This window comes from Vitis vinifera, chromosome 14 (assembly GCF_030704535.1).
Source record: "Vitis vinifera cultivar Pinot Noir 40024 chromosome 14, ASM3070453v1".
NCBI classification, from domain to species: Eukaryota; Viridiplantae; Streptophyta; class Magnoliopsida; order Vitales; family Vitaceae; genus Vitis; species Vitis vinifera.
In genome coordinates this window covers 3,516,936-3,539,442 of record NC_081818.1, presented here as the reverse complement: position 1 = coordinate 3,539,442, position 22,507 = coordinate 3,516,936, and the positions used below count along the sequence as shown (strand labels likewise).

The 22,507-nt window shown below is 36.9% G+C and overlaps 2 protein-coding genes across 2 annotated transcripts in view; one reads left to right on the top strand and one right to left on the bottom strand.

Annotated features, from left to right (window-relative positions):
* Nucleotides 1–304: 304 nt before the first annotated feature.
* On the bottom strand, nt 305–5,042 carry LOC100240968 (kinesin-like protein KIN-1). The gene is made up of 16 exons (XM_002281091.5): nt 5,001–5,042; nt 4,355–4,515; nt 4,163–4,265; nt 3,746–3,789; nt 3,507–3,536; nt 3,314–3,436; nt 3,181–3,206; nt 2,939–3,020; nt 2,562–2,603; nt 2,448–2,481; nt 2,284–2,359; nt 1,993–2,212; nt 1,820–1,911; nt 1,135–1,249; nt 821–1,000; nt 305–572 (listed from the first exon to the last, which is right to left on the bottom strand). Exons 2-16 carry the CDS (start codon nt 4,466–4,468, stop codon nt 405–407), a joined length of 1,449 nt encoding a protein of 482 aa, XP_002281127.2. The 5' UTR covers nt 4,469–4,515; nt 5,001–5,042; the 3' UTR covers nt 305–404.
* A 1,400-nt stretch (nt 5,043–6,442) lies between these two features.
* LOC100264940 (branched-chain-amino-acid aminotransferase-like protein 2) overlaps nt 6,443–22,507 on the top strand; it is a 36,416-nt gene continuing 20,351 nt past the window's right edge. The window contains exons 1-12 of the mRNA XM_002284879.4: nt 6,443–6,591; nt 6,712–6,778; nt 7,645–7,773; nt 7,865–7,928; nt 8,023–8,110; nt 9,434–9,518; nt 11,599–11,655; nt 17,461–17,577; nt 18,422–18,492; nt 18,792–19,210; nt 20,719–20,813; nt 21,791–21,889. Coding sequence (XP_002284915.2) covers nt 6,491–6,591; nt 6,712–6,778; nt 7,645–7,773; nt 7,865–7,928; nt 8,023–8,110; nt 9,434–9,518; nt 11,599–11,655; nt 17,461–17,577; nt 18,422–18,492; nt 18,792–19,210; nt 20,719–20,813; nt 21,791–21,889 — 1,392 coding nt within the window. The 5' untranslated portion in view covers nt 6,443–6,490. The remainder of the gene's footprint in view (nt 6,592–6,711; nt 6,779–7,644; nt 7,774–7,864; nt 7,929–8,022; nt 8,111–9,433; nt 9,519–11,598; nt 11,656–17,460; nt 17,578–18,421; nt 18,493–18,791; nt 19,211–20,718; nt 20,814–21,790; nt 21,890–22,507) is intronic.

The window sequence follows — 22,507 nt, the reverse complement described above, 5'->3', positions numbered from 1 at the left end:
CCTCCTAACAAACTGATCTGATGAAAACAGTCGAACAAAAAATTGAATGGAGGCGAATTATGCAGAAATGTGGAACTATGCATTGTCATTATCGGTCAAGCCATATCAGGAATTGTAAAAATTTGCTTCCTTATCTGTAAGGATAAGTGGTGCTCAATGATTTCATTGGTTGTCGGATGAAATGGTATATGGTCCAAGTGAAGATCAATCAAGTGGCAATTTGGATGCATCTACCTATCCACATGCATATCAGGCATTTCATCTCTTTGGGTTTCTCCACCTTTTCATATTATGCAAAAGAGTGTAAAAATAACAGATGGCAATAGTTATTCAAATTGATTAAGCAGAAATTTTCAAGTATGGAAATGCAGTTTGTGTTTTGTATGGTATACTAATTTTTGTTTTCAGCATCTTGACATGAGAGAGTGAAACAGCCCAGGAAAGGAGAAAGCTGAGAGTGCCTGAAAAACCTTATGCAGAAAACTGGTATTTCCTCCAGCCTTCTTGTTGAGTGTGTCAACCCTTTCAGCAGCTGCCAGTCTGAACTTGAGAGCCTTATTCTCTATCTTAAGCTGTGAAATGTAAAATCCCAAATCAAATTGAAACAAACACAGTAGTTAAAGCTTAGGTTTCTCTCCTTAAAAGTTCTAAGCGACTTCCAGGAAGAACGAGCTCTAATTGGATTTGAGCCAAACTTTTGTAAAAGTTTCAAAAAAGGAGCAAAAATTGCTCATTTTGGGGTTTGATATATGTACTTAAAAGATGACCATTAGAGTAGGCCGGATATTGATATCAATTGCATCTAATATTTTTCTCTTACCTCCTCAACTATCAATGTCAGCTCTTCCAGAGCTTCTTGCAATGAGGATATTGTTCGTAATGCAACATCTTCAAGAGTTAACTCCAAGTCTTCAACTGAATTTGGATAAGAGAAAATCCCCTCAAGTATGAACAACTCCTCCAGTAAATTTACATCTTCAATATCCAGTTTCTCTGTCAACTATATTAATAGAAGCTGTGTATTAGAGACTGACAAACAGAAGTTTGAGTAAATGCTGATGTAATGTAATTTTAATCTCCTCAAAGACTGGTATATAAAAGTCTGGATAAATAATTTTTCTATGTAATTCTAACCTTGTTTAGAATTCTCTCACATGACCCATCTTTAGATGGTGATTGAGTTCCATGCTTCTTGGTATACTTATCATCGTTGTGACTGACACGTGGTGATGCCTTTATATGTTTCGCCCTGCCCCAATAGACACTGAATCAAAGACTTTGTTTTGTTCTTGTGAGAGTAGGTGATTACAGCTAAAAAGGATCTAGGAAAGGTTTAGCCACAAAGGAAAGCACACCAAACATTTTGAGAAATAGATAATTTCCCCCAACTGTTTTGTTAGCAAGTCCTAGTTGTAAACACAAATCATTATGATGATCTTCTCACATCAATGACCAAAAGCCTTAAAAAACAAGCATATCGTAACTTTGTAAGCCTAACAAAATGCCACCAAAACAGTATTTCAATTGTTACTCTTTTATTATATACAGATTTGTTATAGGTTGTTTGGATTTTGAATCAGAAGGTAAGTAAAAGTGATGCTTCTTTGGGAGAAAGGGACCTAGAAGAAAAAGGTCTACAGGATGGAATAATTTAGATTATTTCTTTATTCTCACCTAGGTGAATCAATTCCATGAAGAGTTCACTATGCTTTCTCTTAATTCAAATTTTCCTCCACATTTTTTGTCCATTAGTTATCATTTTATTTCTCTATATCAATATAGAAATAATAAGCCTTCAAATGAATGTGGATTAAGATACCTTGCACCAAAGCGGAGGGTGGACAGGCTTTCTGAAGCATTAGAAGGGCTCGGTGAACAACAACACAGTAATGCAGTTCGCGAATTCCCTCCCTGTAAAATGAGAAATACTTGGTTTTCTATAAAAATTGATAATCAGGACAGTGGATTGGGACCAGAGGATGGAACACCTACAAGAGCATCTTGTAGAATCCGTGTAAGCTTAGAATCACGATATGGGATGTGATTTGCTCTGCCCTGTGGACTACAAGTCAAAGCATTTATCACATTCCCAAGTGCAGAAAGGGATTTGTTGATAGTCTTGGCTTCATCAAGAAGTTTCCCCTCAGCTCCAGTTTTCTCTACTTTCTCTGACCCCGCCAAGTCCACAAGAATTAACTTTCCAGTTCTTATCCTGTCACAGTCCCAAAATGTTCAAAGTTTCTTGGTACGTATTCCCAAAACTAAATTGGGAGGAAAGAGAACCTCTTATCTTTAGGAAATTCCTGCTGGACTGTAAAGATGTAAACACAATGACTTCTACTGCTTGCCATGTTCATTTCTATCCAGGTTAAAACGCAAAACAGAATTTAGCAACTTGCTTGCCAAAAAATGGATGAAAAGAGATTGAAAAAGAAAAGTAAGGATACGGGTCTCTCCAACTGCTCTGTTGGCTATTCCTCTCTGCATTCTCAGGGTCTGTATTAGAAGGTGACCTAAATCTATATAACTGAAATGATTTATGACTTAGTTCTTAATCTTACAGAGAGGCTATGTAATGCTTCTGTACTGTCCAATATAGAGACCTGGAAAATGAGAAAGTTAAAACACTCTTACAACTGAAAAAGAATATAATAACACTGGTTTTACGAAAAACTCATCATCCAAGTCAAGGATGAATATTCAACTTCATGCAACCAAATAAAATTCAAATATCAGCAACCATCATCTTGAGTTGCAATGTAGTGGCTTAGTTGGAGTTGGTTTCAAATCATAACACTCAACTGACCAGCATGCTGGAAGTATTATTGCAAATGAAAAAAAAAAAATGGAGGAATATGGCATTGAAATTATTCCTTTAATTTTGGATCATCAAAAATAGGATTAATCATCAAAATTGGCGGCAAAAGATAAGGCTTACTTCTGTTACTCCAGACAATAATATCCCATGCACTTTACTCTCCTTGATCTGTATATTGTCTTTCAACAAATCAAAAAGGTCCCTGAGAAGTAGGAACAACTATTACAGTTAAAAAATTGTGCATTAAGCATAAGCTATCCAGAATTTCAAGAATTTTCATTTCTGTATCATTGAGTTAGGAATAGCCAACCAGTAACCTGGAAGAGAATCACATATTTGAGGATAAATACTGTGATACAAACCTTACTTTCTCCATGTAGATCTCTACCTATAAGTCAGAAGACGTTTAAAAGTTAGATTTTGTGTTTGATAATGAAATTGCAGGCCTTGCAGCTAGCTCACAGCGCAAACCAAAGATATAATATGTCCTTATACCATGGACAACTTAATTGTGTACTTGGTTGCTTCATCAGAAGATTTAATGCACTGAAAAAGTCCATCAACCACTCTGGGAAGTAAGCCTTTCTTCTGCTGATCACATTCCAGGATGCTCGGTCCCTGATGCAAAGGAAAAAATTGAGAGTAATATCTATCATTGTAGAACATCTTTATGATGTTATTACTTTACCTCCATGCTATATGTCTTCCCTGCTCCTGTCTGTGACCAAAGGCAAAAATAGGCATCAATTTGACACAAAATTTAAACATTCTATTGAAGAAACTAGGACCAAATCATGTGCACTTAGTAGTTTCATTACTGATTACCAAAACAATAACTGGGAAGGGGGTGGTGGAGTTTGTTAATAACACTGAAAGTCTAACACTTACCCTTTATGCCACAATTTCCATAAATTAACTATATCTTACCTGTCCATAAGTGATGATTGTCCCATTAATTGCATTAACAGCATCTGTTTTTAAGACAGACCCAGAAAAAAAAATTACAACCAAATAATGAGATGAAGATTATGCTTAAGCTGCTTGGGAATTGCATTAGAACATCAAGCAAAGTATTTAAACTTATCCTATGTTTAACTGGTTAGAAAACATAAGAAAGGAAACTTGATAAAAATTACAAAGTTTTAAATTTTCTGCATTATGAGAAAACTAGAACTCCCAGTGTCTTAATTGAGTTGACTTCTCATTTTAGGAGAAAAATACAAAATAATAGACCACATAACATTTTACAATTTCCTTTTTCTCATCTTAGCAAACCAACATAAAAATTATACACACAATCAGGCAAAACTGCTAAAGGTAAAACTGATGGGTTCAGATTGATACCTCGAACAATAGGCAGGGCTAGAAATTCATAGACATCAACTTGCTCAGATCCCTGATAAAAAACCCTATCAAAGCTAAAGGTGAAATCCTCTTCCTTCTCATCCTGCCATACATCAATTCAATTATTATAATGATTTTTTCATGAATACACAAACAGAAACAGATGAGTAGTGAATTTTAGTGAAAGATAACCTTGAAAATGAACGTTTCTGAATCTAGGCTTTGGACAGAAACGCTATCACCGTGATCTCTTCTCTCTTTTGAACTTAAAGGTCTAAAGCGAGCGCAGACTGTTATGTGCGACATATTTTTATGGTGCCAAAAACCTTAATCTTCCAAGAATTAGTGTTGAACTGTCATGAAATTCAGCACAAAAAAAAAAAGTATGACATAGTGGACCTGAAAATTTTAGAACTAGCACTCTGTTTTGTCATTGAGGCAAAATGAAGCGAAAAAACAAAAGAGAATAAAATTCCGTTTAACTTGAATAGAAGTGAGTGAGGCTTATATATTGTTATATTATTGTGTTAAGTTGAGATTAAACATTTCTTTTCCTTCAGTTTTCTCGGCAACCAAACAGGGGGGGAGGGAGATGAACTGGAACACTGATTTGTACATCGAAACACAAATGCTTTGTCACCGAGAAAACCGAAGGAAGATAAAAAAAGAAAAAGAAAAATCTAGTTCTTAAAATTTTCTGTTTGGATCCGAGAAAAAAACTACGAACCTTCCAAAATCGGAACCATATAACAAAAAAATGTAAGTACAAATATAACCTTCTCTAGTTTCCTACAATTTTCGCAGCAACCAAACAGAAAATGGATTTTCGTGACCTTACATTAGGGTGAAGAGTAAATTTCACTGTTTTGGCGGGAATGGGTTGATTGGAATAGAAGTGAGTGTGGATTATAATTTATATATAGGTTCAATTTGGTTGATTTTGCCACGTCAGCGTTAAAAAATAGTCTACTCAATTGCCAACAAGATTAGATTGAGTTCACGTATAATTAATTGCACTCCTTTTTCCTAATGAGGGTATAAATCATATTAAATAATTTAAATAACCAAATAATTTTTTATAGTAGTGATTTATTTTAAATCATCAAATTAACATATTATCCTTATAAATTATAATTAGGACATATGAGATTGAGTAATAATAAAGGTTGTGAAATAGTAAATTCAATTTAGATTTAAAAATAAGTTAATTATTTTTATTTATTATTTAAAATTATTTTTTTTAAATCGTATCATTAAGTTATTTTACCAAACGTACTTAATTTATTTAATGATTTAAATTAAATTATTAAGTCACTTTAAGTCATTAAATAAATTAAGTATGTTTAGTAAAATAATTTAATGGTATGAATTAAAGTAAAAAAATATCTTTAAGCAATAAGTAAAAATAATTAATTTATTTTAAAGTCTATATTTTCATTTTATTTTTTTACTTTTATTTATCCTAATTACTTTTACGATTTTTATTTATTTATTTTTTATGACTTTTATTGTTACTCGAGCTCACTTGCTTTAATTATAATTTATGAGGATAAATATGTTAATTTGATAATTTAAAACAAATTTTAAATTAATTTTATCAAATAATCTTAATATTTAAAGTAAAAATTAAGTAATAAATTTGAAGTCAACATCAAATAAAGATATCTCTATTAGGCTTCAGTGTTTGTTTTTTTGATTTTTTGCTGAAAGTAATTTAGTTTTAAAATTTAAGTTGTTTGTTTTTTTATTTTTTCATGACTTATTATAAACTTTTTACTAAATAGAAAAAGCTAAAATATGTAGTTTTTTTTAAATAAAAAAAATAACATATTGATTTTTTTTACTTTTTAATACTTAATAAAAATAAAATACTACAAAAACAAATAACTTAATATTCAACACTATTAAACATTAAGATTCTATTCAAAATTAAGTAAAAAAATAAACACCACAACTTAAAACTATAATTAATAACTATGGCTTTGATTTTTTTTATAAAATGGTTTAAGTCATAATCACGGACGATTTTAAGTTTTACAAACTACGGTTTTTTTGATGTGGATACTTACGTGATTGAGACATATTAGGTCGAGTATTATTTTGGAATTAGGTTTAGTTGGTGGAATTTTTTTATATTAAAAAATGAGTTATTATTATTGTCTAAACTCAGTTTTTATAGGGTGGAATACGTACGGTCCACCGCAATACTATGGAGCAACACACGTGTCAAAGCTCGATTGCATTTGGACAAACCAAGTCAAAGAGCGAAAATCTTTGACCTTCGGAATTCATCACAAACCCTGAACTACTCAGACGGCAGAAGCAGCCATGGCGGAGCAAGGCGTCGATCCCATGGCTCCTCCGTTTCTCCACTTGCTTTCAGCGTTTCTCGCCATGGAACCCACCCATTGCCTCATCTCCTTAGCCCGGTACTCCCCCGGCGCATCTTAGCAGGGCCCGCGCGTTCTAGCAGTTCTGTAGTTTCTTTCTCCTTCTTCATATTTGTATTGGAATGTAATGGATGTGTTGTGTTTGTGTGCAAAACGCAGTGTTTGTGGTGGAGGTTTGATTACTGAAGGAGTTCAGCGTTTCATTTGGGACAATTGTATCAGCAAAGTGAGTATTTATCTCTTCGTATCTGTTTGGATGCCGAGAAAAATGGAGGAGAAGAAAAGAAAATGATATTTTGAATCAGGTGTTCTGTGTTATTCTGATTTCCGGAAAATGAAAAACTCAGCTGAAGTCAGCGAGCTAGTCGCATTAGGCTAGGTGGAGTTAGTGATTTGGTTTCTTAGGGATGATGAAGAAGTTCAGATTTTTCTTCGCCACCAAAAGGATTTTTAGCCTCCGTTCTGTTAAGTGGAGGAATAATAACGAAAGTTAAATTTTGAATCTTAAGGTATATTTTTAGTCCTCCAGAACATCAAAGACATGGCTCTGCTAAGCCTAATAATTGCAGTAGATTGAGTCAAGTAGAGGCTTTAACTTTCTTAGCTTAGATGAAAAAAAAAAATGGTGAATAACCTATACTCAAAAATTTAACTTCTGTTATTTTCTAGAGTGTCTGTTTAACCAGAGAGATGTTCATCTGCTGTTTGGCTGCTGAGTGTAGAGAAACAGAGAAGAAGAAGAAGAAGAGAGAAATAAATGGGTATCTCTTTTTTTTTTTATTCAATGAGTAAAGCTGGGCTTCCCCTGTTTTTATACAGAGAAGGGGACTGAACAGTACATGGCCTTTTCAAATTTAAAACAAACTTTCAAAACAACCTGCATACGTGTCACATTCTTCCTTGTTAGTAATGCATTACCACACCATTTACATATTACCAGCTTCAATAAAACTAGGGAAACGATCAGAGAATGAATCTTTGAATACATTGTTTATAGCCAGATGGTTCTGTTCCCAATCAAGTTAAGGTTTTATTTATATATATAAATTAATAAATTTATCGTACCCTGTTAAGCTTAATTCAGCAATGCAGGTTGAAAAAAGCCATGTGCCTTACTCGAAGAATTTTCTAAAGAAGCTTATAAATGAAATTGAATCAGCTCATGGTGATATATTGGATGAATTATACGAACAATATGCCTCTTACATGATTTTGTTGAAGGTAAAATGTTCTATCTCTGGCTGGGCTGGTTATTGTTTGTTTCTCTCTCAGTTGGTATGAAACTATAAAATCTTAACTTGTCACATTTTAGGATGACAGGTTGGTGAAAGAAAACTCAAGGGTCTTGAAATGCATTTCATTTCTTTTTCCTCCAGGTATGAACTCTTAGTTGTGAGATGTTTACTTCTGGAATTTCTAGAATCTCTCTGCACTAGCTCATGTTTAATTGATGTTATTGTACTTTTGTAGGCTGCTTTGGAGTCCCAAGTTGTCCAAAATCAATGCAACTGGCAGTTCCCCTGCACTGTTCACTCAACATGCTTGAAGGAGATACTGGGTATGCTTTCTTGCAGTTACATTTTGTCCTGCAATTAACAAAAGCAAATGGATGGTGTTGATTGCGCCATTCATTAAGAGCATTTGATCTGAATTAACCATCGGCAGTCCTTATTGGAAAAAATGCAGTCAACCTTACCACATAGTCTTAACTATTTTCTTCCATGAGGGCACCTCTTGTTATACGCAATAATTTAGTAGAGCTTTAACAAGGTTACCTGGAGTCCATAAGAGCTATTGGTTGAGGCTGTGAGAAAAAAAATGATAACCTATTGTTTAACTTAGGACGAATCTACATTTTGCAGACAGAATAGAAGAGCAAAAGTGTATTTGTTTTGCTGAGATCCTGAGCTTGGTTGTTGAGTTGGGTTACAACAGGATTAGTGGCAAATCTATGTAATAAACTAGAAGTTACTTAATCTTTGTCAAACTGAGTAGCCAGGCTTGCAAGCAGAGAAAATTCAGTCAGTCCACTTTGGAACAAGCTAAAGAAAATTTTAGGAAGTGTGTTGACTAGTTCCTTATGTAAAACCTAAAATAGATTGGAATTTAATTGAGGCATTATTTTTAACATGGATGATGGTGTGTTTTTCTGTTAATGGACCTTAAAGGGAATTTTGAGTTGGCTGGGAATGGAAATAATAATTATTGAGCTTTTCCTCATCATCCAAAACAAGTTAAATTGCTTAGTATTGTGTGCTACTAATTAAATGGAGAAAGTGTTGGAGGAATTGTCATTTCTATTTAATTTTTAGACCCCTGGTGGTGGTGCATGTCTGAATGGAAGCATGCTATAGAATAAGTGTAGCTGAGATGAAGGTGTTATGGTTGGGAAGGTTAGAAAAGTCAAGATTAAAAGTTTTGAAGTTCAAGAAAAAGTAGTGGCAGCCACTAAGGTGAGAAGTACGGGGCTGTTGATTTAGAAGGTTTGGTCATATATATTAAAAAAAAATGCTAATGCTGGTGAAAATTTGTGATTTATTTGAAGGTCTAAGAGAGGAAACTGAAGCCCTTGGAGGACATGGTTAAAATTAAAAAGAAGAGATAATGCATTTGTGATAACAGAAGATTTGGCAATCACCATGACGAAATGTTGGCCTATGATTTATGTGGCTTATCCCAAATGATTGTGATGTGACCAGCTGATTGATTGAGTTTAATTATCCTACTCAACCTCCACAGGTGATGGAATATTTACTTGGGTTCTATAATCTTTATATTGGGGGTGTTTTTATCAATTTTATATATGAGGAACATTGTCATTTTCTACGAGTATAATAACTATTCCATTGATTTTTATTGACTAACATTAAACGTTATGCAGGTGTTCCATCTGGCCCTCAAGTCTTTTCTTGTCAGAGTTCATTCTTTCTCATCCAGAAATATTTTCTAATAAATCATGTTTTGAGGTAAGATATATGTACTAGGAATTTGTTTCTTGTGATGCAACACTGGTTCAATTCAAACCATTTAGGAATAAGCTAAGAATTAATCCAAAGGGATTTTCTTTGGGGGGAAGGGGCCTTTGAGCAGAAACCTTATTTAGTAAGATGGTCTATTGTTTGCTCAAATAAAAGAAAGGGAGGTCTAGGGGTTAGGAATATGTCATTGCACAACAAGGCCCTCATGTAAATGGAGTTATTGTTTTTGCATAGAAGAGGGAGGCTTTTTGGAAGCAAGTCATTAGCGGTAAGTACAAGGAAGAAGAAGGAGGGTGATGTTCCCAGGAAGTAAGAGAAAGGTATGAGGTAGGGTTGTGGAAAACCATAAGGAAAGATTGGGATATTTTGAGTGGCAACATGGCCTTTGCCATGGGTAATGGGAGGAGGGTGAGATTTTGGAAGGATAAGTGGTGTGGTGGTGATCTATTGAGCACTTCTTTTCCATCCTTATATGCCATTACTTCATCCAAGGAGGCTTGGTACCCTTCAGCTGATGGGGGTGTTTGGGCTCCCTGCTTTTTTAGGCAGCTTAATGATTGGGAGGTGGTTCCTGTGGAGTGCTTTTTCCAAAGACTACAAGGGAGGAGGGTGTGTAGGGATGATAAGGTGTTTGGACAAAGTCAAAGGATTGAACAATTTTTGTTAAATCCCACTACAAGGCTTTGGAGTCGGAAAGACAAGGCTCTTTTCTAGCTGGTGTAATTCGGAATTCATGGGTGTTGTGGAGGGTGGGATTCTTTGCTTGGGAGGCTACTTGGAATAAGGCCTTAACCTTGGATCATATGTAGAGGAGTGGGTAGTCTTTTGCTGGCAGATGCTTCCTTTATCTCTTAGAGGAAGAATCCGTCGACCACATCCTCATGCAATGCGATAGGGCAAGGGATTTATGGTACTTATTATTTTTTCTGTTTGGGGTGTCGTTGGTGCTTTCCTTCTCAATCAGAGTGACATTGTTAGGATGACACAATTCTTTTTTGAGTAAAAAGAGAAATAAAGTGTAACGGATTGCTTTTTTATGCCTTTTCTAGACAATGTGGAAGGAAAGAAATAGTAGGGCGTTTGAAAATGAGGAGCATTTGGTCTAAAGGCTTAAACTTTCTTTCCTTTATAATCTTTGGGTGTGGGCTAAGGTGTATATAGTCTATTGTTGATTTTGTGGATTGGTTGGACTCTGATTGAGGGGGGGGGGGGGGGGGGGGGGGGGGGGGGTTGTTTTTTGTTGTTCCCCTTATTTTTTGTGGTGCTTTAAGGCATCTTTTATATCCTTTAAAAATAAAAAAAAAGCCAAAGCCTATTACCACAGAAAAGTTCAAGCATTGCTTGAACTTGATTAATGTCTCCAGTTTCTAGATGGGAGATACCCCAACCTATTGTCCCAGGTGGAGTTATAAGCTATGTTTCTTGTCTCCTAAGGGGGGAGTGAATATTTACCAAGGTGGAGATTGTTGTAGTATGTGGCTCATATTTGAGTGAAAAGACATATGGAGAAAAAGGAGCAAATGCTGGAGTGAAGCTTCACTCCGACATTTGCCATTTAGGCTTGTACTTCTTTTGTTGTGGGCCGAACGATAGGTTGGGGGGGTTTAGAGGTATTTTTGGAATTTCATTCCTAAGGGTTAGTATAAATACCCTTTTTTATGTAACCCTAATTTTAACATAGTGAAAATCCTCTTTCCCTGTTCCCGTGGACGTAGGCAATTAGCTGAACCACGTTAAATCTCCGTGTTCTTCTTTCTCGTTTTTCTATTTTTCGCTATTAATTGTTGCACGGATTCCAACATGGATTACTCAGCATTACAAATTCTCTTGAAATTTGCAAATAATAATCATTTATATAGCTTTTGGTTCAAAACATGCCAAGAAACTTACTCAATTTTGGCTGCTCAATACTAACCTTATAGGTTGGGCATGTGTTTTATATTTTGTAATACACTACTCCAGTGTATTTTTTATTTTTTATTTTTTTTAAATCATATTGCGGCAACCTTATATATTTATGTATTTATGTGCACATTGTAATCCCAAATTTTGATTGGTTAAAAAACAGGTTGGTTCTGGTGTTGGTTTGGTTGGCATTTGTCTGGCCCATGTGAAAGCCTCCAAGGTACTTTATTCAAAATTTATGCTTATTGTTAGAAGGAAAGCCAAAGTCTTCTCCTTCTACAGCAGCATTGCTATATGAGAAATATCTAAAAGAATCTTGTTCCCTTCCCTCTTTTCTAACATATTTCTTTCCCTTGTCCATGCATCATTACTATGAGCTCTCACAAGTATGAAGGTGTTTTCTTGCATGTTCTATAATTGGAGAAATTGGAGAGAAATTATGCTAATTCATAGGAGTTGATCTGAATGCATTTCACATCTCATCAATTATAACCATTCCATGATGGACTGCCTGTTTTGGTTGGGTGCAAGGTGGTAGGATATTATAATCAACCTGATATCCTGAGCTTTTAACTGTAAATAATAGTTTTTTCAAATGAAGTGCCATAATATTTTGGTTGACTCAATTATGTAGTTAAATTGGATTTTGGGGTGATGATCCTGTTCTAGATGTCCAATCAGGTGTTTAACTGCCTTTACTGAATTTGCAGAGGTGCATGGAAATGTAGGATAGTTTTAGGCGTCATAGCTGAAACTTTCTTGAAGTAACAAGTTCAAGAATGCAAGACATTGAATAACTCAAAACAGATTCCATATTGAGGTAAATTACTCATGAAGCTAGCAGTTGGATTCTGTATTACATTGTAAACATTTATTTAGTAAACTCAACTTAGGATACAAAAATGCTTCTTGATGTCAATGTAGAAAGAATTTAATAAAGAATATGCATTGAACATGTTTTCTAAGAACCCAACCCATGCACCCAATATCTATAAGTGAAAATGTTAATCACAATAATGGACTACACCTAGAGGGGGGTGAATAGGTGTTGTAGAACAATTTAAAAATTCTCCCAACAAAGATTACCTAACCTTAGACTTTCTCAATGTCAAGAAACTTCTCTTCCAACAACTATTCAACAAAGCAAAACATCCACAAGCAAGATTGTATGCACTAACACTCTCCCAACAATTTATAAATGTAATACACATGCAAATGCTTCAAGAATCCTCAAAAATAAATCAAAAGAACAATTATCTCCTCAACTCATATCAATTTACTCCATGATATCATTAACCAAAATGAGCAAAAAAATTATTAAGGATATTCCATGGATCATCACACTTATATCACCTCATATTTCTTCCATTCAACATATATGCCCAAGTAATCAATGATATCAAAAACAAAAATTAAATCAAAGTGTAGTGAGAGAAAGAGACGATTAACACCGGATTTTAACGTGGAAAACCTCCGAAGAGATCAAAAACCACGGGCCTACCACTGATTGAAAAACTCCACTATGAAGAATAAAAACCAAGTACAAGGTTTTACCTAGCTTAATGTCACGGACTTAGTCGTTCACTAAGCTCGTGCGGCACTTAGACAAGCCAAGACGCTTGATCTTGCTAAGTCAGCCTTGCTCCCCAACGCTTAGCTTGCTAAGCTAAGACACTCGCGACTCAAAAGCTTAAGAAGCTTGGTAGGCAACTCCTTAAAGAATGGAAGCTCTATTATCTCAAGAAAGCCTTTACAAGTGCTTGGATGCTCACTTGCTTGGTGCCTTGGCCAAATGAGGCCCTCATCTATTTATAGGCACCAATGGAACTCTCTAGAACCTTGGAGGGTTCCTTACAACTCAAGACTATTCTAGAATGTCCTACATCATTCTAGGTACAAGCCTATATACAAGTATATACAAGAGTCTTCTAGATTTCTCTAGAAAGCCTTGGACTCCTCCTATGCCTTCCACCATAGTGTAGAGATGTGTGGACATCTCTAGACATTTCTAGAACCTTCCACACTCTTCCCACTAATGGCTTAGTGTAGATGGCTCTAGGAGTCTCCAGAAGCTTCCCTCCTCCTATATAAGGCCATGGGGAGGGTCATTTGAAGCATCCTGTGACACTCTCCCCCACCGATGCGGTCGACGTCCTCGTCATTGCCTCATTGGGAGCTGAACATGGTTGATGAATTGCTACAAATCCTAAGGAGTCAAAGAATCACCCTAGAGGAGGACTTGGCACTATGGAAGGGGGGGAAAAATGGGAAGTTCGAAGTTAAGGAAGCATATGAGATGCTGATCAGCCATAGTACCCTGTTTTTTCCCAAAAAGGGCATTTGGGTGGAGAACTTTCCTTCCAAGCTAGCGTTTTTTGCGTGGGAAGCTACTTGGGGGAGGGTTCTCACGCTTGATAGGCTACAAAAGAGAGGATGACAACTTCCTAATCGCTGCTACTTATGTGGTTTGGCTGAGGAAAACGTCAATCATCTTCTTATACATTGTACAGTGGCTAGAGTGTTATGGGGGATTGTTCTTGGCTTAGTTGGAGCCCAATGGGTCTTCCCTGAAACTTTTAAGGAGGCGATTGTCAGCTGGAAGGGTTCTTTTGTGGGAAAAAAGAGGGAGAAAATTTGGAGATCCATACCGTTATTTATTTTTTGGACGGTTTGGAAGGAGAGGAATAGATTAGCATTCAGGGGGGGGGGGGGAGTTAGCTATACAGAAAGTTAAGAATTCTTTTGTTTGTAATTTGTGGGGGTGGGCAAAATTGTATAGTGGTGTGGAGTCTCGCTCCCTTATAGGTTTCCTGGAGTGGATAGCCTCCAGTTAAGGGTTGGTTGGTTTTTGTTGTTTTTTTGGTAAGCTTGTGAGGCCCCCGTCGCCTCGTATACTTCCTGTATGCTTTGCGGCGTTTTGCCTTTTGCTAATATATGTGTTTGCTTATCAAAAAAAAAAAAAAAATTCTGAAACTTCTCGATGTGTTTCCAGAATTTTCTCAAGGCATCCGCATGTTCCCAACTTACCTGCCTCTTAGGTAGTCCTTTCCATCGGACTAGATACTCTATCACAGGAGGGACCCCTTGTCTCCTAGTGACCCGTTCAGCCAGGATATTCTTTACCTCCTTCTCCCGTGAGGCTCTAGATGGATGCAGACCCGTGCGCTTTCGATGCTTAGAGTGATGCTTCCTCTTACCCATTGAGTTCACCTTTCCCTTGGTGACCTCTTCCATGTGTGTGCGGGCTACCTCAGCTCGCTCCCCTTTTTCCTCCTTTACTTGCACCCCTGCTAGTAAGGAGGTCTCAGGCGTACTAGGCTTCGGGTTGAATTGGAGGGCACCTAGTAGCTGCATTGAGCCCATATGTGCTTTGTCCTCCTGCTCCCTCTCCTCGATTATGGCACTGAGCGCCTTCCTCTTTGGACAATCCCGTGCCCAATGTGGACCGTCACACATGAAGCATTTGATTTTAGGCGTAAACTCCTTCCTTTCTGCCTTATCCCTTCCTTCTCGGACGTTAGACGTCTTGCCTGATCTCTTTTTAGGAGCATTGTGGTCCCTTGGAACCTCGTCTCCCCCACCCATGGCGTGGCTATCCTCCAGAGACTCAACCTTGGAGGAGTCTCCCCTCTTATAATCCGTTAAAGACTCTGCTATTGCCATGGCAATGGCTAAGTCTTGAACACCTCGACGCCTCAATTCGTGCTCGGCCCACCCTTGCAGGTTATCCATGAAGTTGAATAACAACTCCTTCTCAGTCATGTTAGGAATCTCAAGCATGAGTGAAGAGAATTCCTTGACATAGTCGCGTATCGAACGTGTGTGCTTGAGACGCCTCATGTTTTTCCTAGCCAGGTAAGCCACATCCTCGGGGTAGAACTGCCTCTTGATCTCCCTCTTGAAGTCCTCCCACGTCTCTATGGTGCAAATGCCTTTCTCCATATCGGCAAACCTTCGACGCCACCATAGAGTAGCTGTGTCAGTAAGGTAGAGGGTTGCAGTTCTCACCTTAGCCGCCTCATCCGTCAATGCGATAGCTTCGAAGTATCGCTCCATATGCCATAAGAAGTTATCTAACTCCTTGGCATCCCGCTTGCCACTAAACCCTTGTGGCTTCGGCACCTCCACCCTAAATGCCCCTTGTGTGGCCATGACCCGTGCTGACACTACAACCTTGTAGATGGCCAACTCCTGCCTAACTTCCTGGTCTCGGGACTCCATTCGAGTGGCCAAGGCCTCTATCCTTGACTCCATGCTAGCAAGCATGCTCAAGACCTTTCCTTGGAAGGACACAAACTCCTCGTGCGACACTAGTTGAACTTGTGAGCCTAGCACTCCCTCGCGAAGGTCTTGGATCTGCTCCCTTAGATCCTCTAATCCCTTCTCCATGCCTTGCTCGATCAAGTCCACCCCTTCTCGAGTGTCTGCCATGGCTAGCTCCACCTTGGCTAGCCTTGCCTCCATGTTGGCTAAGGCGTCACGAGACTTATCCTTCCTGCCCCTGCCCCGTGCAGTAGGCTCGGTCTCCCTTCCACGGGTTTGCTCACTAGTCTCCTCCACGTTAGAGCCCGACATGCTTCCTTTGCTATGCCCACCTCGTAACCACGCTCTGATACCACTTGTCACGGACTTAGTCGTTCACTAAGCTCGTGCGGCACTTAGACAAGTCAAGACGCTTGATCTTGCTAAGTCAGCCTTGCTCCCCAACGCTTAGCTTGCTAGGCTAAGACACTCGCGACTCAAAAGCTTAAGAAGCTTGGTAGACAACTCCTTAAAGAATGGAAGCTCTATTATCTCAAGAAAGCCTTTACAAGTGCTTGGATGCTCACTTGCTTGGTGCCTTGGCCAAATGAGGCCCTCACCTATTTATAGGCATCAATGGAACTCTCTAGAACCTTGGAGGGTTCCTTACAACTCAAGACTATTCTAGAATGTCCTACATCATTCTAGGTACAAGCCTATATACAAGTATATACAAGAGTCTTCTAGATTTCTCTAGAAAGCCTTGGACTCCTCCTATGCCTTCCACCATAGTGTAGAGATGTGTGGACATCTCTAGACATTTCTAGAACCTTCCACACTCTTCCCACTAATGGCTTAGTGTAGATGGCTCTAGGAGTCTCCAGAAGCTTCCCTCCTCCTATATAAGGCCATGGGGAGGGTCATTTGAAGCATCCTATGACATTAAGCCAACCAATCCTTCCCGGACCACTTGACTAGTACCTTTACTTTCAGCTTCTCACCTTCATCTTCCGGAGCACACTTGGAGTCCGCACCAAGCTCAATCACGGCCTCTTCTTGAATCCACACAAGAAGAAAATGAGTTTTTGCACAAACCCAAATAGAATGAGAGATTGAGATATGAATGAAGGAATGAATCAACCCATTTATTGCTCAAGAAAATCCATTAAAAATTAGTTTGGAAAACATTAAGAGAAATGGATTTTCTTTGCAATCAAAAGCCCCAAATTAGGAAAACAATATGAGAAAATGAAGAACACATGAGGTGACTTCTCTCTCCACGTTTTCTATAGTCACTCTCCAGAAAAATGAGAGAAGATTGCTTTTTAAAGTGTAAAAAGAAGCCCTTAATCTAATGGCTGAGATTTGATAAAAAAAAAAAAAATTAGTTGGATCAATCCACCCCTGCACTTGGATCGATCTAGAAACAGGGGAATAAAAGTCTTGCACCAAAAACCATTTCTCCCAACTTTCTAACACATAAAGATTAAAAACCGGGTTGATTCACATTCAATCACCACACACTTGGCTACATACCTTGGCCTCTTAGTAAAATCTTAGTCTTCAAAGTCAAGTAGTCCGAAGAGGAATTGGAAAGCCGAGTTAGGGTACACTTAGGAATTTTGTCCGGAATTGCCAACCTAACTAAACACTAATAATAAGGAATATATATATTTATATATATTCTACTGAGAACATGATGGGAACATAATGGTCATTTGAATGTCCAAAAAAATGATGTATTTGATGCTGAACATTCACAAACATGTTGTGTTTGATGCAGGTGATATTAAGTGAAGGTGGCCTGTCAAGTTTAGCAAATATGAAGCTTAACTTGGAGTTGAACCAGTTGAACAACAGAATGGATGATCCGGGGACAACTAATCAAGATCCAAATTTGGTGAGTTTCAGTCATATGAATATTAATGTTCTTGCAATGTATTTTTTGTCTATTAAAATACAAGGTTCTCACAATGTACTTTAGCTGAAATGCAAAATGCTTTTTGTTCCAATCTTGAGTTCAATTTGTTTTCAAAATGTTCTACTTAATTTCCCTGCACAAGATGAATTAATTGGGTCTCCGAAATCTTAGGATCATGATTATTAATCGGATGATTCATGTTTGAAAGAACTGTTCAAGGAAACAAGTAGCCCTTCTCTCGCTATGAATTGATCACCAGATTTACCCTACTTGTTCCATCTACTAATCTATATTGTTGATCTGTGTGGCATGTCTCGCATTTTGTCTGAAATGCTCCATCTTTGAAAGGGCATAGAGTATTTATCAATCCAGCGGACTAGCCCCATTTGAACTATTCTGACTTGAGCAAGTAGAAGAGCATTTGTAAAAACATGTTAGTTTGGAATTTTGAACAAGAATGGTGGGTTTTGACTTTTGAGTTTTCTGGTTGTGAAATGATCAATATGGTCGCTTATTAATTCCAGCTGTTTTATTGATTGACTTGCAAACTATGATGCTTAACTAGCATGATCTCGGGGTGAAAATGATGCCTCTGATATAGCTAAGGCTTCTACCCTTTGTGCACTCATAGTAGTTGAATCCATTCGTGGAAGTTTAGACCCAATGCCTCAAATATAAGGTTCAAATTTTGATTTTAATTTTATGGTTTCCTCGTTCACCTGATCCTTGCAATTTGTTGGAAGTTTATGAAGTGCAGTATCATGTTATGGGATTAGGAAAAGACCCTTCGGCAGTTGAAGCTGACTTGAACTTTGAAACACAGGTAAAATGCATTTTTCTGCCATGGGAATCTGCAGAGGAAAGTGAGCTCCAAAATTTCATGCCTGACATCATGTAAGTATAACATTCAACCAATGTTGAATGCGTGTAGTTGTCCTAGTAACCCTGTTTAAGTTCATTCCATACTTTAAGTTGGCTCTTGAACACATTAGGAACGCTTCTGACTTTTCAGTTTCCTGCTGACACTGGTTCGGTTCTTCTCTTACACCAAAAACCCAAGTTTGTTAGATAACTGAAAATTTTGAAATCAACAGTGGGGAAGAGTTTGACATTTTGTTATTCGAATTTGTAACACAGGTTACAGTGTCAGTTTCATTCTTCAGCTTATTCTCATTTTCCTTCTCTTTCTACAGATTGGGTGCAGATGTAATCTACAATCCACTTTGCCTCCCACATCTTATCCGAGTTCTGGCTACTCTTTTGAACCAAACCAGATCCTCGTCTCCTCTCCAGCAAGATAATTGTGTGGAATTTTCACCAGATAGCAGATGTATTATGGATGCTAGAGCTGAAGGTGCTGATATCCACAACCATGATCATGGTAGTAGATCTACTACCAATGCGGATGGTGGTGGTAAAAATTCAGTCCCTGTGGCATACATTGCTTCCGTGATTCGCAACATTGAAACATTCAATTACTTCCTTGCATTGGCAGAGGAGGCGAACCTGGATGTCAAGGACCTGACTGAACAATGTAAGCCATTTGATTTACTTCCTTATATGCAGTCATATGACAGATCAAGTATAAGGTTGTTTACTCTCTCATACTTGCGCAAATAGCTTCTGCATTGGCCTCTCTATTTCATTTTGATGGAGCTTCATGGATGTGTAATTGGGATAGTATCTCTTTTATTTTCAAGAAAGCCATTCCTTTGTGAAAGATTATTATATAGATTGTTATTTCTCTTGGAAGTTGGAACCACTACTAGAAAATAATTTAGGACAAATTCAGTGAAACACTAAAGTGGTGTTTGGATATGCTTTTTGTTTTTTATTTTTAAAAACAGTAGGGACTCCTATATAAAATATAGGAATTGTTATAAAGAAAAATGTTTTTTTGATATTGTCAAGATTTTAGTATTTTTTAAAAATAGTTTTTAATCAATTATTTTAGCAAAATATATACAATGTCTTGTGAGTGAATGACTTTAAAGCAAAATTATACAAAATTGTAATTGTATACATCTATTACTTCGTAATGGATTCAATGACGGGGATCAAAGAACTGTCCATGTACCTTTATCTTTTGAGGCTCGAGACTTGTTTTTGTACCAACTCATTGGACTCTATGTATTAACGAGTGGAAATTGTCGAGGTATTTGTGTAAATAGGTATAATTCATGTAATTGAATAAACTATCAAAATGAAAGAAATATTTTTATTAGAATCATCCTTATGATACAAAATAATTAGTAAAATTTTAAATAATTTTTTTATAAAACATAGTTGTTAAAAAATTTGCTTGATAATTTTCTTTGTAGATATTTTCCATTTTTAAAACTATAGAAGTTTCAAATTGATTATTTTATAAAATATTGTAATTTGGTTATTTACAATTTTGGTCTACCCATGCGTTTAATTTAGTAAATTTTTAATTATTTTAATATTTTCCATATTTATTACTATTAGGTGATTTTAGCAAATATGAAAATAAAAAAATAAACCTTCCAAAATATGAAATATATTTCTTATTTAATTCATTTCTTTTTATTTTCTAATCTAAATACCGTACTCCACCCTTTGGTAATATACGGTGTCCGACAGCTGGTGCTGACTCACTGCTCATATGATAAATTATTCTAATAATTGAATTTAATATTAAAATTTATTTGTCTGCTTGTCTATTCTAGACCAATCAACAGGCTTGGCTTTCAAGATTATCCCTTATTAATCCTATGCCAACTCTTGCCTATCGCCACCTCGGTTACGCAACCTCCTTCAAGAGAGCTGACTGTATCATAGAAATTCGACCTTAGTAATCTAATTTCGTATAACCGCTGACAACTGTTTTCTAGCACCAGATATAATTTTCCAATCCTTTTAATAGAAAAATGATGTAATTTTTTGTATTTTTGTCAATAATGTTGAAGCCGCGGTGTTTGGGAATCCGACTGTCATCTTCCTAAAATAAACGTGGAGATTGGAGCCATCGGCGCTGTAGTTTTTTTGAAACCAATGGCGCACTCTACAAGTGTAGATTTCTACTTTCAGTAGCAGTTTCACTGTGTTTATTCATAGCTTCCATTCTTGAAAGTCAAAGCCCAATTTCGGAGTTTTCAGTCATGGGGGACCCGGGAAATCAAGAGATTGAAGTGATCCATTCATGGTCTGCTCCCAGATCTATCAGTACCGGCCTCATGTACTCGTTTGCTCAGGTTTGTGCTTCTTTAATTGATCGATTGTTTGGTTGCTGAGAAAAAGAAAATGAGGGAAAAGAGCAAGAAAATGGATGGAAGTCTTGAAGTTTGTGTTGGTTTCTGGTTCCCGCTTGATCAAGAGCTCACACTCACTAAGCCGGATGGTTGATGGTTGTGATAGTCAGAGTCGAGTCGAGTGGAATACTACCGAGAAGAAAATTGAATTCATTTCTGCTACCGGCGGGGGTTGGTAGTGGGTTTTTTCAAGGGATTTCCTGAAAATGGCAGTTTTCAAGGATGGTGTAAAATTCGGATTGTTTGGTTCATTGGAAAATCAGTTTATTGCTCTTTTGGTGTTCTACTTCTTATTACCAGTTATGTGCTATTGGACACCTTTGACATTTTGGATGGGGGATTGTTCTAAAAGTTAGATTCATGTTTATCATAAGAAAAACATGTACGATTAAAATCAAATCAAACAAATGAGAAACTAGGGCTATGAAAAATGGGAATGGTTGAGGGACTATTAAGATTGAATAGTAATAATGTTGAATCAGAGTTAACCTGATTTTCCAGTGTGTGGGTTATAATTGGTTCCCAAAAATTAGATCTATCTTGGGCTTGGCTCCTGTCTGGAAAATTCAGGTCCAGTAAGTAAAGGATTTATACTGAAATTGTAATAATAGTAACTCAAAAAATGGATTAAACCCACTCATATGTCCTGTTGAATATGTCAATTGGAAAAAGCATCAGCAAGTGTTCTAACTTGTAACCATCATTTGCATTCTATTTTGTGAAATTATTTAGTTGGATTGTTAGTAGAGAGATGCTTTTTGAATGCTTTTGCTGCTCATTGTACTTATTAATTGAAAATAACTAAGCAACATTTCCTTAGACTTGAAGCCATTATTTGTGCATGTTTCTGAGTTACCTCTAAAATTAATTCCTCCTCGTTAATTTTATGTCCTTTTGGTTGTGCTTTGTGTTTTCCTCAGAGGGATGATTTTGAAGTGCTTGATGAACCCCTCTATGCAAATTTTCTTCGGGTAACAGGTGTTGAAAGGCCCTACCGTGAGGAGCTTCTGTCCAAGATGGTATGTTAGATTGTTACACAAAATTATCATGTTAAATGAAGCTTGTATGCATTTTTCTTGAAGCAAATTCTGCATTCTTTTTTCCTGTTCTGTTTTTGAATTGTGTGAAGAAAATGGAAATTGTGACATGATATAGATTTGGTCTTCTTTTTGGAATGAATTACTCTCTTTGTTTACATTGCAAAGTAACTTGGGTCTAAACTGCTAAATCCCAATAGGTTCGTTATATGTCTTGGGATTGGCTTTCCTATATACAGGACTGTGAATGGGTCAGATCGTGATCCAAATTTGATCCAATTTCTACCTCATTAAGGTTGATATCCATTAGATACATTGATGATTTAAAGTGGATACTCCATCTTATATCAAGAGCCAGAAGCCTTCTGCTCCTTGGTAAATTTACTATTACTAATGCACTAAGTTTTGTTGATTCAAAAGTGAAAACAAGACTTGTGAAGGGTTTGGAGAGGAGTTTGCTCCATTCTATTTGTATAGTCCAGTGTGGTTTGCATATGTTAAATTAGCATGATCTGCACAAAAAATATCTTATCTTTTTTTTTATTTTGGTCATCATAACCTAATATGTCCATGATTTTGAAATTTGACAGTTGATTATTA

Bases quoted from the DNA above. Each gene is read 5' to 3' on its own strand.
- LOC100240968 (XM_002281091.5), bottom strand. From the start codon at position 4,468: ATGTCGCACATAACAGTCTGCGCTCGCTTTAGACCTTTAAGTTCAAAA. The intron at 3,790-4,162 runs GTATCAATCTGA...TCTTAAAAACAG, and splicing joins AGCCCTGCCTATTGTTCGAG to ATGCTGTTAATGCAATTAAT. The intron at 3,207-3,313 runs GTATAAGGACAT...TCTGACTTATAG, and splicing joins ACACAATTAAGTTGTCCATG to GTAGAGATCTACATGGAGAA.